The 17,256-nt window shown below is 35.5% G+C and overlaps 1 protein-coding gene across 3 annotated transcripts in view; it reads left to right on the top strand.

Moving 5' to 3' along the window:
* Nucleotides 1-1,108: 1,108 nt before the first annotated feature.
* The window catches only part of fez1.L (fasciculation and elongation protein zeta 1 L homeolog), a 51,169-nt gene continuing 35,021 nt past the window's right edge, over nucleotides 1,109-17,256 (top strand). For 2 of the 3 annotated variants that reach the window (XM_018224479.2, XM_018224480.2), the window contains exons 1-2: nucleotides 1,109-1,369; nucleotides 13,537-13,873. In XM_018224479.2, the coding sequence (XP_018079968.1) occupies nucleotides 13,566-13,873 (308 nt within the window). In that variant the 5' untranslated portion in view covers nucleotides 1,109-1,369; nucleotides 13,537-13,565. 3 annotated transcript variants of the gene reach the window in all.

Raw genomic sequence — 17,256 nt, forward strand, 5'->3', positions numbered from 1 at the left:
GTGTGTGTGTGTGTGTGTGTGTCTGTGTATGTGTATATACATAAATATATGTATGTACATATATATATATTATTCAGAATGCTTGGGACTTGGAGTTTTTTGAATAGGGAATCTTTCCATAATTTGGATCTTCATAAAATAAGTCTACTAGAAAATCATTTAAACGTTATTTAATCCCAGTAGGCTGGTTTTGCCTATAATAAAGATTAAATATTAAATTTGGATCAAGTGCAAGGCACTGTTATATTATTACAGAGAAAAGGAAAAAAATTGGATTATTTGAATAAAATGTCTATATGAGACAGCCTTTCTGTAATTCAGAAATGTCTGGATAATGGGTTTCACATGGGGCACATGGAACCATGTGTAACCTTTGGCTTGATAAAGGGCACGATGCATGCCCGGAACGTAGCCTGATGCTTTATTTCTATTTCTAATGCACGTTTTCTGATCAAGTGAGTGCTGCCTTACCTGTGTTTTTTTGTATGAGGAGGAGGAGAGATCTGGCAATCCCCCTGAAGGCTGTGCACCACGAATTTTCTTTCCCTAATTGGAGAGTGCTGATACTGTGAGTTACTATATATATATATATATATATATATATATATATATATATATATATATAGATATATATAGATATATATAGATATATATAGATATAGATATATAGATAGATATATATACACACACTTATGTAACCTAACATGTTGAGAAGGAATATATAAAAATCATATAAAAGCCCTTTGCAACAAAACATCACAGGAACATTTTATAATGAAAATTATTTATAAATAATGATGCATGCATTATTAATAGTGGTGATTTTGGCTCGAGGGGGTATAAACCTTTAGATAAACCTTTAGAGCCGTAATCATGCACCTGTGTCACACAACAGCCACAATAATACTGAGCTCCTAAACAGCCTTTATTCCCCTTTTTCTTGTCTCAGCGCAATTGCAGTTCTGATGCCAGTAAATGTGTTAAACACGTTTCACTGATTCTCTCTTCTGCTATTCATACTGATTAGATGTGGAGCCTGCCAATCTCAGGAGAGAAGCTTTTGTGTGCTGTGGGAGTGACTATAGTGTTGTCAACAATATTCCAGAGGTTATGAATATTCATGAACAGCTGAGGGAGGGCTGTGCCTCTGGATATCTACACTCTTCTCTAGCAGAGCCAGGCTCGGATCAGCCATTATCACCATTGTATGCTTTCAGCATCTATTACTGGGAATGCAGTAGCTGCCCCCAACATTGCCTTCTTGCTGGATAATATCCATGGATTAGGATGCTCAGCTAGGAAGAGCATTGCATCACTACATTCCATCTCCTTCCGGGGATCCACTGGCACCAGTCTCATTGCTTTGCAGGTACATATTTTTTTCTCTCTTTTGTAAAAACTGTTTCTTTGTTTGTCTGTGTGGATACTGTATTTGCTGGTAGCAATAAACAGTAATTCCTGATACTTATGGCAGGGAGAATTCAATGTCATTGTAAAGCCCGAGCTGATATCAAATGTGTATATATATATATATATAGAAATATAAATATGTCCCTCTTTATGTGTGTTTAGATATTTGAAACATCAATGATGGCATAATTAAATCAGGAATAGTAATTGCCAAACAAGGCAGGAAGGCCATTTGCTTTGCATACACACTGCAGTAGCACAGAGTATCAATCAGGTCAGCATTTCCCCAGAGAGGGCAGAATATTCAGCAGCTCCTGCAGCACCTTGGCTTACAGATCTGCTAGAACAAGAGATAAATACAGTGCAGCTACTTACTGCTGGTCTAGGTAACAGCCATATCCAAAGGAATTTGATGGTTGTGCTGTGGTATTCATTATTGTATACATATTAATCAGTGGTCATTTGTTCATTTTGTAACATCATTTTATTATTATTACTGTTGGGGCCAATGAACAGTGATTTTTCAGTAGACTAGAACAAAGCAAATGATGAGCTGGCCTATCACTGCTGATGTAATAAGATCTAGGCTGCTATAGAATAGTGGAGAGTTAACTGCATGCTTGGGGTGATTAGCACTTTGTAGTATAGATGTACTGGAACAGAACCAGGCAGGTTTTCGCAAGCGACAGATAAACACAACTTGCAAAAAAAAAAAAAAAAACAGTAAGACCAATTCACTGATTCTTATTAATTCTTAATTTAAGAAAATTTAACTTTTTGAATACTTGGGGGCTCATTTACTTAGCTCGAGTGAAGGAATAGAGGAAAAAAACGTTGAATTTCTAATGGTTTTTTTGGCTACTTCGACCATCGAATGGGCTGCTTCGACTTCGATTCGAACGTTTCGAACTAAAAATCGTTCGACTATTCGACCATTCGATAGTCGAAGTACTTTCTCTTTAAAAAATACTTCGACCCCCTAGTTCGCCACCTAAAACCTACCGAGGCCAATGTTAGCCTATGGGGAAGGTCCCCATAGGCTTCCTAACAATTTTCTGATCGAAGGAAAATCCTTCGATCGATGGATTAAAATCCTTTGAATTGTTTGATTCGAAGGATTTAATCGTTCAATCGTAGGAATAGCGCTAAATCCTATTTAATATTCGAAGTCGAAGGATTTAAATTCAGCGGTCGAATATCGAGGGTTAATTAACCCACGATATTCGACCATAAGTAAATTTGCCCCTTGTTGAAATGGTCAAATATTTTCCAATCATAGTGCAAAAAGAATACTGTAAAACTCACAAAGTGATATTTGGGCTCAGTTGGTATCCCATAACTTATATTTATAGAAGCCACCCAGAATCTTATACTACATGAATAAGGCAAAAAACACCCCCTTTTTTGAAATATAAGAATAGGCATTGAGTCTCCAAGTTATTGTTTTAATATCCTTACACAGTATTTTGGAGCTGGGGGTTGCATTATTTATCTTTTTAATTTTTGATCTCGCTATATATATATATATATATATATATATATATATATATATATATATATATATATATATATATATATATATATATATATAAAGTTATGTTGGGCTAGAGGGCTAGAAGTTTAGGAGGCTGGTGGGATGCACACACAGTGTGACTCAAATGTTGTGTGCACATGCCATATACTGTACATCAGACATTGACTGAACAGTGGATAACACCAAGTATATGTCTGAATGACAGACTTTTTACCTATTTACACAATAAATAGGTAAGGAGAATATGGGTGTCACTTGGTTACATTTAGCAAGTTTGTCCATCTCAAGGAAATCTTTAAATATATTTTTACATTAGTCATGTTCTGATAATGAAGAATTACAAATATCTGGTTATATTTCACTTTATGTGCTATTCAATATTTACAGTACCCTACATTCTGAAAGGCCTCATTTATCAATTAACCGTTACTTCATTGTCCAGCCTTCAGGTAACAGAAATCTTCTGGAGGCTGAGAGGGCTACCTTGCAAACCTTGGAGTCTATGCCCGCTGCACCACATGCAACATTTTTAGTATACTTGCTTATGGAGCACAGTGGTGTAGCAGAGCTATTATTTCATGGGCAGTAGACTGCCCTCTGGCCTTGAGCTTTTTATAATTGAGCTTTATAATTAAAGTACAGTAGCTGTGTAGTTATTTGAAGCAGGGCTTAGTATGCCTGGCAGTTACCAAACTGTATTTAAATGAGCACAACTTTTTGTAACATCCTCAAAATCACTTTTGTGCAGTTAAAGAGAAGTTTTCAATCCAGGGAGCCTATTTACTGATATTCAAAATTGTTTTTTTTTTCTCAAACTCTAAAACTTTGAGACTTATTAAGTGTAAAAAACACAAAAGACTTGATGCAAAAATTTACCAGGTAAAAGTTGTTGAGGTCCTATAGAAATCAGTGGGAAGTGTGCTGATTCTATTGGACTTTTTTAATCAATCTGGGCTTCTAGAGGTTTTCTGACTTTTTCTGCTAGTTATTGTAATTTTTTTGAGTTTTAGAGGTATTCTCTCTATTTTTTTATGCATGCTTTTCAGATTCGGATCCTTTCATAAATTCCATGGCATTTGTCGTTTTAAAGAAAGTGAGTTTATTTGTGGTTTCAAAAATTCTAAAACCACTAAAACGAGACTGTGTATAAATAAAGCTGCGTGTTATTGTTCGGCAAGGCAGATCTTTAGGACATTTAGTAACAAAGCAGACAACTGTAGTTTAAAAGACAAGTAATTATTGTCATATAGAAACAGGATAGAAACATTTTCCTTTAATCAATTATAAATATGCTGCAGCAGGCAAAGACAAGCTCTACATCTCTAGTAATTGATGCATACCAGATCACATTATCTAACTGCGTGTAAGTGATTTTTTTGGTAGAGCATCATGTAAAAAATAAGAGAAATGCTAGGATGGTTCAATTGCAACTGTTCTGCTTTCATTATCCTCCATCACTCAGATGCTAGGATATAATGGAATATTCTTTTCTTTGAGTCCTTTAGAGAGACATTGTCCATACAGAGGAGCAGTGATCCTCTAACAATAAGCATCATGGTGTGGTAATGGCCCATATCTATCCAAGTATAAACAATATAATGGGAAAGGAGGGGGTCAATCTTGTGGTAAGTTATCTGTCCGAGAAAGACTAATGCAATGGAAAAGCTGGCAACCATAACAAAGGGTTAAAGAAACTAAAGCTTTTAATTTGTAATTAATACAGAATGGAGGGCACTCTTCAGAATGCCAATATAAGGCAGAAACGTGGAGTGCAGCAGCAAAACTGCTTCTTTAACCAGCTAAGTAAATTTGTACAGTCAAAATATATAAAAATGTAATTTACCACGGCACATCCATAAATGAAATTCGACAATTAGAATTGTATGCAAAAAAAGTTTTATATCCAAGTCACATTCATTTGCAGAAAAACCAGTACCATGTAGATTGAATTACAATATACATACCACTCAAATGCCAAGTAATGTTGAAAAAAGCAAAGCAGACACTTGAGTGAACAGAATACCCCTATGATTCCTCCAATGAGCCAAGTCCTTTCTTATTAGAATTCAAAATCCCCTATGGCTGGGTTTAAAAGAGATACTGTAACCTCAATGGACAGATTAAGATTTTAGATGGCCTTCACAATCCCCAGACTTCAGTGTTATTGAAAATCGATGGGTAGATCTCAGATATGCAGTGCATGCAAGAAGCAGTAAAAATATTTCTGCACTGGAAGCATTGTGCAAGGAAGAGTGAGGAAAAAAAATCTAAAGCAAGAATAGACTGTTAGCTGCCTAGAAGATAAGTTTAAAGGTTATGACTTTTTCCAAAGGATTTGTTATTAAGCGCTGAATCTTGAACATGTGTTTTATTAGTCTGTTAAATTCAGCAAATGTATAGTATAGTAACTGTGCATTAAATTATACAAAGAATTACTGATTTTTGTATTGGCATAAAAACAGGGCACTGCCCCCCCCCCCCTTCAGTTCAGACTAAGGCTGCGCAAGCTGTTTTTATTAACACACCTTCAAAAGCAAGTTTGGTCTGAAATGAATCCTGGACCTTAGCACTGAAAATTGCAAGCAGGAGCTCTAACCCCTATACTGCAGGACATGTTGTTGGTCTTTGTGTGTTAGAACATATATTTCTTAGTGGCCTAAATACATTGGGGTAGACTTATGAAAAAGTGAAGTTAGAGATCGCCACAATCCTCTTGAGTGAAATTCCGCCACTCTCCATTAATTTCTATAGGATTTTGAAAGGCTTATTTTTCAAAGGATGAACTTTAACTTTCACCCATTGAAAAATACTCTTTTAAAAATTCCATAGAAATGAATGGAGAGTGGCGGAATATCACTCTAGAGGACTGTGGAGATCTTTAATTTCACTTTTTCATAAATGTACCCCTTTGTGTATTGTTTTGGTATAATAATGTCAATGGGCTAGTCCACGTTGAACAGGGCAGTCTAGGGTATAACATGATAAGTGACAGTGACATCAGAGATCTTCCTCTAAACCAGCATTCCTGGCACAACACAATCTTTTATTTTCAAAGAATGACATTAAGCTTTGGTAACTGATTGCAGAAAAGAGCAATTATGAATCAGCAGAAAAAAAGATGGGAGGCCACTGGGGGCATCTTTGAAAGCTCAGATGTTCACTGCTAAAGACTTTGGGCCTTGCATTTGCTATTATGGAGTAACAACTAAATATATTTTGGCTTATTTTGGACTTTAGACAGATCCTTTATTAAGTGCTATTTCTTCTTTTAAAGAACATTTATTCAGCAAAAAATTACTTAAAGGGGGTTGTAAACCCCAAAATAATATGTTGATTAATTGTGATTGCAATTATAAGAAACTTTCCTGTATACATAAATTACAAATTTTCAGTAATTTTTTTTTTGTAAATATAACTGCTATTGAAAGTAGTATATGTCTGTCCCCTATTCTGTGCCCTGGTGGTTCTGATTTTTAAAACAATGTAGTAGAAGCCATCGAACCACTGATCTGAGAGGTAGCATTTAGAAAGGGACAAAAAAATGGTGCTTTTGATTGCAATCACAATGAATGCAATAATTAATGTAGTAATTTTGAAAATGTAATTTGTTATTTAACATATATTGGAATGTTGCTTAAAAGTATATTTTCATTTATTTTCTGTTTTTGGGTTTATATCCCCTATATATATCTTAGATGTGATTTGTTTAAAGGCAAAAGTCACATCTTTTTTTTTATTACAGTTTTTTTTATTTTAATTTATTTAATTTATTGTATAACCATATAACAACTTGAATAGGTGTGAGTCAGCGCTAAATGAAGCTCAGGTAAATAAGCACATAGCAAAAAGATTTCTAGTGTAGTATATTACTGGTATTGTGACTTTAACTAATAAAATGTTTTTTCAGATCCCAAACACCCCTGACCTATATGCTTCTAAACACCATTGGGTATATTCTCTAGGTCCACCCTTTAGATCAGGGATCCCCAACCTTTTGAACCCATGAGCAACATTCAGAAGTAAAAGGAGTTGGGGAGCAACACTAACATGAAAAATGTTATTGGGGTGCCAAATAAGTGCTGTGATTGGCCATTTTGCAGCCCCTATGTGGATTGTCAACCTACATTGAGGCTATTTTTGGCATTACACCTTGATTTTATGCAACCAGAACTTGCCTCCAAGTCAGGAATTTAAAAATAAGCACCTGCTCTAAGGCCACTGAGAGCAACATCCAAGGGGTTGGAGAGCAATATGTTGCTCACGAGCTACTGGTTGGGGATCACTGCTTTAGATTCACCACGTGCAGGTCTTAGGAGGGTATTCTTTTAGCTTGCTATGAGCTTGCATACAACAAAGGGTCAATACCAAGTTGCCAGAAGATACTTCCTGCTGTTGAGGAACAAACAAGGCACACATATAGGGGGGTTATTTATCAAAGTCCGAATTTATCTCAATATTTTCTGCCACAAACTCTGATCAAATCCGCTTGGCTTTTTTACGCTTATTTATTATTACAATTCACCAAAAAAATTGCAGTGAAAAAAACAGGTTTTCACGATTTTTTCAGATTTTTCATCGGATTTTCACAATTCTTTTCAGATTTTTCCCAAAAACTTCAGGGCATTGCACAAAACCCAGCGCACATCAATAAAATCATTGGGACTTCTCCCATTGACTTATATGCAACCTCTACTGGTCTGAATTGACGGATTTTCTGATTCAGACTTTTCCATCCTCGAGGCTTAATAAATTCTGAAAAATTTGTGATTTTTAAAAGTCAGATTTTATAAAAAAAAAACAAATGTTTCGTGGTTTTTGCATTTGGAGTTTAGTAAATAACTCCCCTAGTGTAGACACTTTTATTACATATAAAACTTGGTTTAAATTGCACTCACAATTGTAGTGTTTAAATAGGCATATAGAGTCCCCCTTATTTCACCCAGAGTCCCTAACTGAGGAACTGAATCCAGTCGGTGTTGTTTCCTCTATTGTGTGTCTCCTTAGGGGCTCTTCTCAGAAGCTTTGAATCAAACCAAATTGCCAACAATGTACAGAATAGAAAAAAATTGTTCATGATTTTCATGTGCCTAAACAATGATGGATTATATTTAACAATGGGTAGGCTGTGTGAGGAAATATGGACTTTTCCGGTGAACAATTGAATTAAGGCTGAAAGCATTAGCAGAAGCAGCGACACCTTCAGAGACATAACTGAAAAAAAGGCAATAAAAAAATAAATATACATTAATGTCTTAATATTTTACATTATATAAAATTGAAAGGTATGTCCATTTTATACCCTGTTACTTGCCCAATGTATATATATTGTGACAACTAGACCTGTAGGGGTACCTGGGTCAGTGTCTTGGGGCCGCTTTCCACAGTCTTTTAGGGTAAAAACAGTCACAGTAGTCGCTCCTCTTAAAGGCAAGTGCCTGCAGTTTATTCTGTTACACAGTCTTTAGTAACAAGCATACCAAGAAATCAAAACAAGGAAAAATAAACCCTTGCACCAGAGCGCTGGTTAAACACAGTTGGCAGCCTAACTACAGTTGGGTGGCTTTCCCAACACCAACTTAAAACAAAATAATCACAATATAACACAAAACTCTGGCAATCAGTACCTTCCCTTTGCAGTGCAGCTCCTGCTCTCACTCTCAGGTGGGAGGGGTCTCTCCTCCCAAGGTCAGTCAGGTACTTTAGCTGCAGCAATTACCTTGCAGCTTTGGTCTGTATTAATTAATCCATGTTCCAGGGTGTTGTATTATATAACACCCTGGGAGAAACATATCGCCCATCTATAACTAACCCAGCTGCTTTGTTACAAGCATAAGGACATCCACTTGTTGTAAAAAACTCACTAAAGTAGAATAGTGACCCAGGTACTCCTGCACCAGGCCCTCAGCTCAGGGCGCAGACAATCCGTGGCTTCCTAGTGTGCCCTAAACCTTTCATTTTTCTTGCCAATGTACACCATCCACATGCCAGAATACAGGACATAGTGACTAAACGAATCCTACACATACTATTATATATATATATATATATATATATATATATATATATATATATATATACCAATCTGACTAAAACCATAGATTTTCATATTCAAATTTGAGCAAAATCACTTAACGGCATAATTTGTGAATAAAAATGCGATGCCTTCAGTGGTGTGTCATAGACACACAATAGTATCAGTTTGGATTTAGTCAGGCTGAATACTAAACAGTACTGGTATTGAGTTGAATTCTGAACTGACTCCTGGATTCCTAGATAACATACAGGAGACAGCAGTGGAAAAGCAATAACACAACATCTGTTACTCATAAGATAACGTGCATGTGATTTTTCATTTTGCATATTCTATGCTTGTATAAGCACTGTACACAGTATAGCGCAATATTAAAAAATGTAATCATACATTCATACTTTATATATATTGGAAACAGATTATAACAAAAGAGCCTATTATACGTATAAATCAAATTATGGATCTAGAACATATCATCCCGTGCACCTAATGAATTACCATAACGTAAAAATCCACCTAATTACTAAGAATATTCATGCACTGTACATACTGATAATGCAAAATATTAATTACATCCTTTCTCTTAACATCATATAAAGTAAAGAATTATCCTTATACTGTGTCCATGCATTTTTACACCAAACTGAACCGTAACACAAAAGGCAATATCCTAGTAGGCTTCAGGAAGGCTTTTTAATGGTTAAACTATTTTGCCTCCAAATACAATACCTAATTGACAGATGTTTAGTTTAAGATACAAACCAGACAATTGCTACACTAGACATAAACACATATACCAACAACACACATCCTGACAATCTTCATTATCATTAATCTTCATAGCCTAAATTAGGCTGATTTATTTAGAAGCACGGTATCTCTTATAATATTAAGGTTGCCTTTTAAATTTGTAACACTACATGAGACATTCTATGGGATGTAAGACATTATAGTATCAAACATAAGGAACCTAAAGCAAGAATTTGGTGGCCTTCCCTAGAAAGAGATGAGCAAGTCATATTTCAACAAAATAAAATTCATATGACACATGACAAATCCAGCTCAGTAAATAGCTGTGCAGATGTGTTTTGTAATTTTGTACCACTTGTGTGATTAATGTTTAGCAATATTGTCTACAAATCCATCTTCAATGGCAGGTCCCCACATTGAAGCTCTATACCCATTAAGTTTACCTGCCAGGCTCAGTACCCAAGTAGCCTTGTGACTATTAAAAACTGGGTCTGTGTGCTTGTTATATGCACCATACAATTATAGGGGAGCACTGTGGCCTGCTGCTGCTGGATTGTCTTGCAGTTCTGCTTTTTGCAATTTTACACAAGATAGCACTTTTCAGAGCTTTTATGTGCAGGTTTGAGGGAGATTTTGCGGTTTAGACATGACATCACAGGAAGTGACATCACTGTGCAGGCAAACACGTATGAAGCCACTATTAGCTCACAGCGCATGCTCACATTTCTTCGCTGACATCACTGAATGCCTCTGCGCATGTGCACATTGTCTGCTGACATCACTGGCCGATTGTTACATAGTTTAGTTGGGGCGAAAAAAAAAATCAAAATGTAGGTCAACCCCTCCAAATGAACCTCAGTACACATTTGTATATATTTTTATATACCAATATCTATACTAATTGCAGACTTTAGTATCCCAATAGCCCTTGATATTATGCTTTTCATAGAAATCATCCAAGCCACTCTTAAAGGCATTAAAAGAATCAGCCATCACAACAACACCTGACAGGACATTCCACAACCTCAGTGCCATTACCATAAAGAACCACAAAGTTCCCTCGCTATCTGTCTATAACAACCTCTAATGTATTTGTAAATGATCATTTCCCTGCAGAGCTGCTAGGCACCAGCTGAAGTTTCCTATCCACAGTAGTCAGAGCAAGTAAAATGAAGGGAAATTTCACTGCATACAGTCAGGTTTCTTATAAAAACGGTACCCATTTTTTAATTAAAGTATATTGGAGATAGATTTCTTTTTCATTAAGGAAAGTAAAAATGGGATTTAATTTTTTTGTCTTTACATCCGTTTTAAAAAGCAAAAAAGACCAAGTACAGACCCCTGCAGTATCCCACAAACAACACTGGTGCAATTTACCACCACTCTTTGTAATTTATTCTTCAACCAGTTGACTATTTTGTTTTAGGGCAATATTCCATAACTTAACTCGTAGCCTTCTGTGTGGTACTGTATCCAATGCTTTAGCATGCACACATTCACTGTAAATAGTAGAAAACTGGGGGGGGGGGGCTATATTGATGGGAGATAGGGAAAGGTTATAAATTGGGTATCTCCTGGGAAAATAGGGGGTTTGGACAGGTTAGCTTTAGTAGCCACTGAATTAAACTGCTTAGAGTTACAGTTTGATATCCATAACAATTCCCAATTAAGGATGCCCCCAACATACTGCCATTTAGGGCCTATTTATCATGCTGTGTAAAAAAAAAGTCAACAAAATACACCACACATCGCCAGGTACCACTGTCTGTGTATTGTTTTTCAGTGATTGCGTACCTCCAAAAATCCAATGTAAATGGAAGCAGCTGACATACATCCATTGTGTTTTTCTGCATTTTTTTCCCCACCTGAACTCACAAAATGCATGCATGCTTGAGCCAGGAGCCTCAAGTATTAATAAATCAACCTTTTAGTCTTAAACTGGTATTTATGTTTTTTATGTGCACAACCTTGCACTTATCCACTTTGAACCTCATTTGCTAGTTTTCTGCACAGTTCTACAATGAATTCAGATAGATCTGTAAAGTAGCAGCCTCCTGCATGGAACTTATAGTTTTGCTCAATTTTTAAAAATAGAGACAATACTTACCATGCCCACCTCCAGTTTATTGATAAACAAGTTAAAGGGGTTGTTCACCTTCAAACACTTTTTTCAGTTGTTTTGAGATTCATCATAAAGGTCACCAGAAATAACAATAAGAATTGTTTTTTTCAATTACCTTTTATTATCTGTTTTTCTAATACTGAAGTTGAAACTTTTATTTTCACCTTCTTGTGTCTTTCTGAAGTGGTCTCGGAGGAGGGTCACCAAACCTCTAAACTGTTCTAAAGTTTACATTAGATACAAAGATACATTTCTTATCTCTGGCTCTGTTGAGCAGAATCCCTGAGTTTCATTGTGGTCTATGCCTATATTTTCAATGTTAATATGAATAGTGTGGCTTGAATGAAAAATACATTAATAAAAAATTGCACTGCAAATCACACAAGCAGACATGCATTGACGTATGTATTTACCTAAACATTACTGTGCAGTATTATATGGGGGTGGTATAATCTTGCATTCTTTTAATATATATTGCAAATAGCATTAATATTCATTATCTCATTTTTACAGGTTTATTATATAGGGCTTATGGTTAGTAGAATACATTAGGGTTATACACAAAAGGACCAAAGTGCACAACAAAGTTTTGTTTTATTAATAAATTACCCAAAAATTGTGTAGCCTCAATCACACAGTAACTGTTACCTCAGGGAGACTTGCTTATATGCAATATGTGTATATTGTATGTATACATTGTGATTTGTAACTAAGAATGTTGTGTCACTTACATATTAGATAGTATCAGGACATAACAGATACAAGCTTCAAAGACACCCTATTTAGCATACAGTTGTTAAATCCCCCACTGACCAATCAGAACCTGACATGAACTTTTGGTCAGTCTATAGGTTAATACAATAGGCTTAGTTAGTCAGAGAGTCCTGAGAGTTCCTGAAGTGAGGACATAGATGCCAGAACAAAGGATGAGTATCCGAGAGGCAGTGGATTGTCTTTGTAACTATTTGTTATACATTCTATGTAGTGTAACTTGTTTTATGTGTATTATTTCTGTAGATATGTGGCAATAGTTTTTGTAAATAAATATATATATTTTGATTGAACTATCTATTTTGTTAAAGAACCCTTATAACCAGGAATACTTATGTACATGTGTATATGAGAATTAGTATACATATTTACATAAATATATTCTTGGTCAACAGTAACTTATGCTAGGAATTTCTTACTATGAGTAAACTAAAATCAACAGTTCTGATCCAAAATAGTGAAAATATTTTCAGTGCCACAGACAATATTTTGAGCTGCATTTAGCCCTTTTTCCAAACCTAATCTAAATGTTTATACCTACACCTTATATCGAGGCAAGAAAGGAGGGACCAGTCTCCATTTGCCTCCATTTTGCGTGATACACAACGAATCAAGTGTAAAATGTGATAACACAGACATGCTTTTACATACCCATGACTTGTGTTGAAGTCAATTGGTGCAAATATCAGAGCCCCTACTTCAGGGACAGTATACCCTCATTTTTTAACATTAGTTCAATGAACAGGGCTTATGCCAAACATAGTTCAATGAACAGGGCTTGTGCCAAACATATATTTTCCTATTGTTAAATGGTTTTGTTTACTTGTCAATATATCTTGCTCCCTTATGGCAGGACACACTGTTGCTCACGGTTGCATTTCAATGAGCCTTTTTGTTTGTTTGTTTGTTTGTTTGTAGAGGCAACCTGAAAAGGAAAGTGTTTTGATATGGAGGCCCCTCTGGTGTGCCTAGATGAGGAGTTTGAGGACATCCGGTCTTACTCTGAAGAACGCCAAGAAAAATCTAGGGGATTGTACATGACATCTTCGAAACTCATTGAGGATGCCTCTCTCTCAGAGTTGGAAAACTTCAGTTCTGAAATAATCAGCTTCAAATCTATGGAAGATCTTGTGAATGAGTTTGATGAAAAGCTTAATGTTTGCTTTCGGAATTATAATGCCAAAACTGAGAACTTGGCACCTGTAAAGAATCAAATACAGATTCAAGAGGAAGAGGAGCGCCTCAGGGATGAAGAGTAAGTGAGACATATAAAAATAACGCTGCACACATAAAATTGTGCTACAGATGACCACAGTTGCCATCAGTATATGATTTTCTTTTCACTATCTAGGAGTTTATTGAAATAACCATGCGGCAGATTATTTCCTACAAAAACAGTTTTACCTTTAGAATGTGCAGTTTTATATTGCTCTTATGTTTTGATCTGTATACTATCAACATTTCATAGTTCTACATTTTATTCCATGTGTTTTGCTTAACTACTTGATATCATATGAAGGGCAATTTTAGCATTTTCCAATACTTTTAAGAAACCACAGCCTATGTACAGTTAAACCTAACAAAGTAATGCCAAACATACTTATCTGCTTGGCTATATAGCAGCCAGACTGTTACAAATTTGAAGTCAGTGTAAAGTGTAACACTTTATATCAAGTGAGTGTAACATGAGTCAAAAATGCTCTGCTTATGTGTGATATGTGGCAAACTATTTAACAGGTAGCCATTATAGAAATGAGAGAAAATAGAATGGTAACCCTACAAGGTTTTTGATACTACCATTTCTACCTAATGGCTCCCAGGGAGTTTTTGGGTTTTTAAAGCCTGCCACACATTGGCCCAATAAGCCAGAAAGCAAAGCAGGCAGATCACTGAGATGTTTGCTACCCACCTACCCAAACTTTTGTTCATTAAATGCCCAATAGGCCCATACACCCTTATTGGCATTATGCTAAATAATAGGATCAAGCGGGTGAGCTGTGATCTCTCTACAAGTAACCCAAGCAGATTACAATAATATGCCTATGTACACCTTGATTTCAGTGCAGTGGAGTTTTGAAGGCTAAGAAAAAAATCACTCTCCATTTGTTACCACTAAAGGTTTTTTTTTTCACATTCCAATAATATATGGTATGTTCTTTATCAGTTCAGAAATTGGTACTAGTAATAGTAACAATACTAGTACTATCCTCTTAGCTGCTGCTTCAGCTAAGCCAGTGAATCACTTCCATGTGTAAGAAACATGACCTCCTTTGAATAAAGCATATACCAAAGTGTTAACACAGAGCTTTAATCATGTGACTTCTTTTTGCTACATTTTCTCTGTTGATTCAATGCTTTCAAAGCTCTTTCTCCCTACATCCAGCAAGATAAGACACATCCCTGAGTGTTTACAAGGACAACTTTTTCTGACTCCAGAAATCACTACAGTGACCTTCCCGGCAAATCAATGCACTAACTTTGAAGAACATTTTTACCCTTAACAAGGCTGACTCAGAAGTATTGATTTTTTTCATGGTAACCAAATGCTTGGCAATTCTTATGTACTTGCTTAATGGAAACCAGCCAATGATGAAACTACCCGAAGTGGTAAAAATAGCAAACCTCGACCTAGACAGCAACTGAAAAATAAAACAAATTGGCTAGGAGTAAGTTGCTGATGTGGACAAAGGATGATATTTGTTAGATCTTAGTTTGAACTCCAAAAAATAGTCACAGGATCAATGCAGTTTGTTTGAAACCTTCTCAGTTATAATAACTGTTTTTTCTTTTCTTGGATGTATATGCATACTTTAAGTAGAATATTGAGTAAAAACAGGGTTGGACTGGCATACCAGACTGCCACAGGATCTCCAAGTAGACCCAGCCCATCCTTATCTACACCTATTCTATTTGGCACTGCCTATTTCTAATTGATGCGAGAGTTACAAAAATTGAGTCACAGCATATTGCAGAGAAATCATGGTACATAAGAAAACTACTAAGGTGAAAGAAAAACAATAATGATGCATATTGGATAAATACTATATTGTATCAATTAACATATTCTGCTTTTAAGATATATAAAAGTTGGTACTAGTTATATTTTTAAAAACATCCTACAGAAAATGTTTATCATTGGTGTCAGTGTAATGACTTAATAACATGTAATCACAACACATCTAGATCATTTACAGTAACATGCTATTTTATTTGCTTTATTCTCCTTAAATAGAGATCATCTACAGTATGTGTATGTATGGTATACTATACTCTATGAAGACTTCTGACCTGGTCACCTATTAAACATAACAGTTAGAATTCATCCCATTTAACATTTTGTCTGTTGATTTACCAATAGAATAAATTATAATGAGAAGTTAATAATTAGTACTCGTTGCCCCATTTAACATACAGGCGGTTATTTACTAAATTCAGATTTGATCTCATTGTTTCAATGATGGGTCTGAGATGGCAGATTTTTGGATTTGGGATTTTTGCAGCATCGGGGTACAATAAATCTCTAAAATAAAATTCTTGGGGTTTTTTCTACAAAAGAATTCAATTTTTGCCCCGAAAAGCCAGACCAGAAAGTTTTAGTAAATAACCCCCACAGTGTTTGTGTCTTATTTACAAACACTGGTGCCTCAAGGCCTTCCTTTCTATAATGCAGAATTGATTAGTGTAGAGAGACAGGATGCATGCAAGGTCCAGCCCAATAAAATTGCATTATGCTTACTCATAAATAATTTGCATATAGCTTTACTTAGTTCTTACCAAAATGATTATGTGTGGCTCCCACATAGTTGCTCCCTTGACTACATTGGACTGTTTGGCTAATCTAAAATAAAATTGGTATATACTCTTTGAAATAATTTCAGTGAAAACAAAACAAATGAATGTGCTGAATAATTATAATATACTGTCTGTAATTTGTGAACTCTGCAGTTTGAGAAATGTAAATGAGGGCATATATCTTTTTTACTGCCACTGCTCATTTGAAAAACATTACCGTTAATTTATTTATTCAATTTCCCTTTCTGTTTTGACCCCAATCTCTGCTTATAAGGCCAGAAGCAGCTTGTTATGTAAAGAGCATCCACCAAATAAGGATTCTGACTGTTATTGAATATCTGGAGCTCCTCTAACAATTCTTTGCTTTTCTGAGGACTGAATATAATGTAAAGATAGCCAGACGTGTGTAGGTGTTTTACACATTTCTGTATGTTTGTGTAAGTCTAGCCTCCTTCTAAAAAATATGAATTTTCCTGATCAATCTCTAAAACAGCAAAACTAACCAATAACCTAATTCAGTACATGTATGGAGTCATCAAGAAGTCTGTAACTGTAAGGACCCACTTTTGCTGGTTCATCACAATGATGATCCTTTGGGCCAGTGTATCAGCAAAATGTGAACATCAATGCATGTCGCCAAATTGGAAAATGCAAACTGTGCAGGATGTCTGGCAGATATTTTACTCTGCAGCCCACATGGTGCCAGCCAAACACAATAAATGTAATGGAAGATAAAACTAAAAAAAAAGTTAACATTTTACCATGTGGCATCATACAATTCCTGCATTATAACAAAGGTATTTTCAAATCCAAATTAACATTAAAAAAGATCACTTAAAGTTTTTT

The sequence above is a fragment of the Xenopus laevis genome, chromosome 7L (assembly GCF_017654675.1).
Source record: "Xenopus laevis strain J_2021 chromosome 7L, Xenopus_laevis_v10.1, whole genome shotgun sequence".
NCBI lineage: Eukaryota > Metazoa > Chordata > Amphibia > Anura > Pipidae > Xenopus > Xenopus laevis.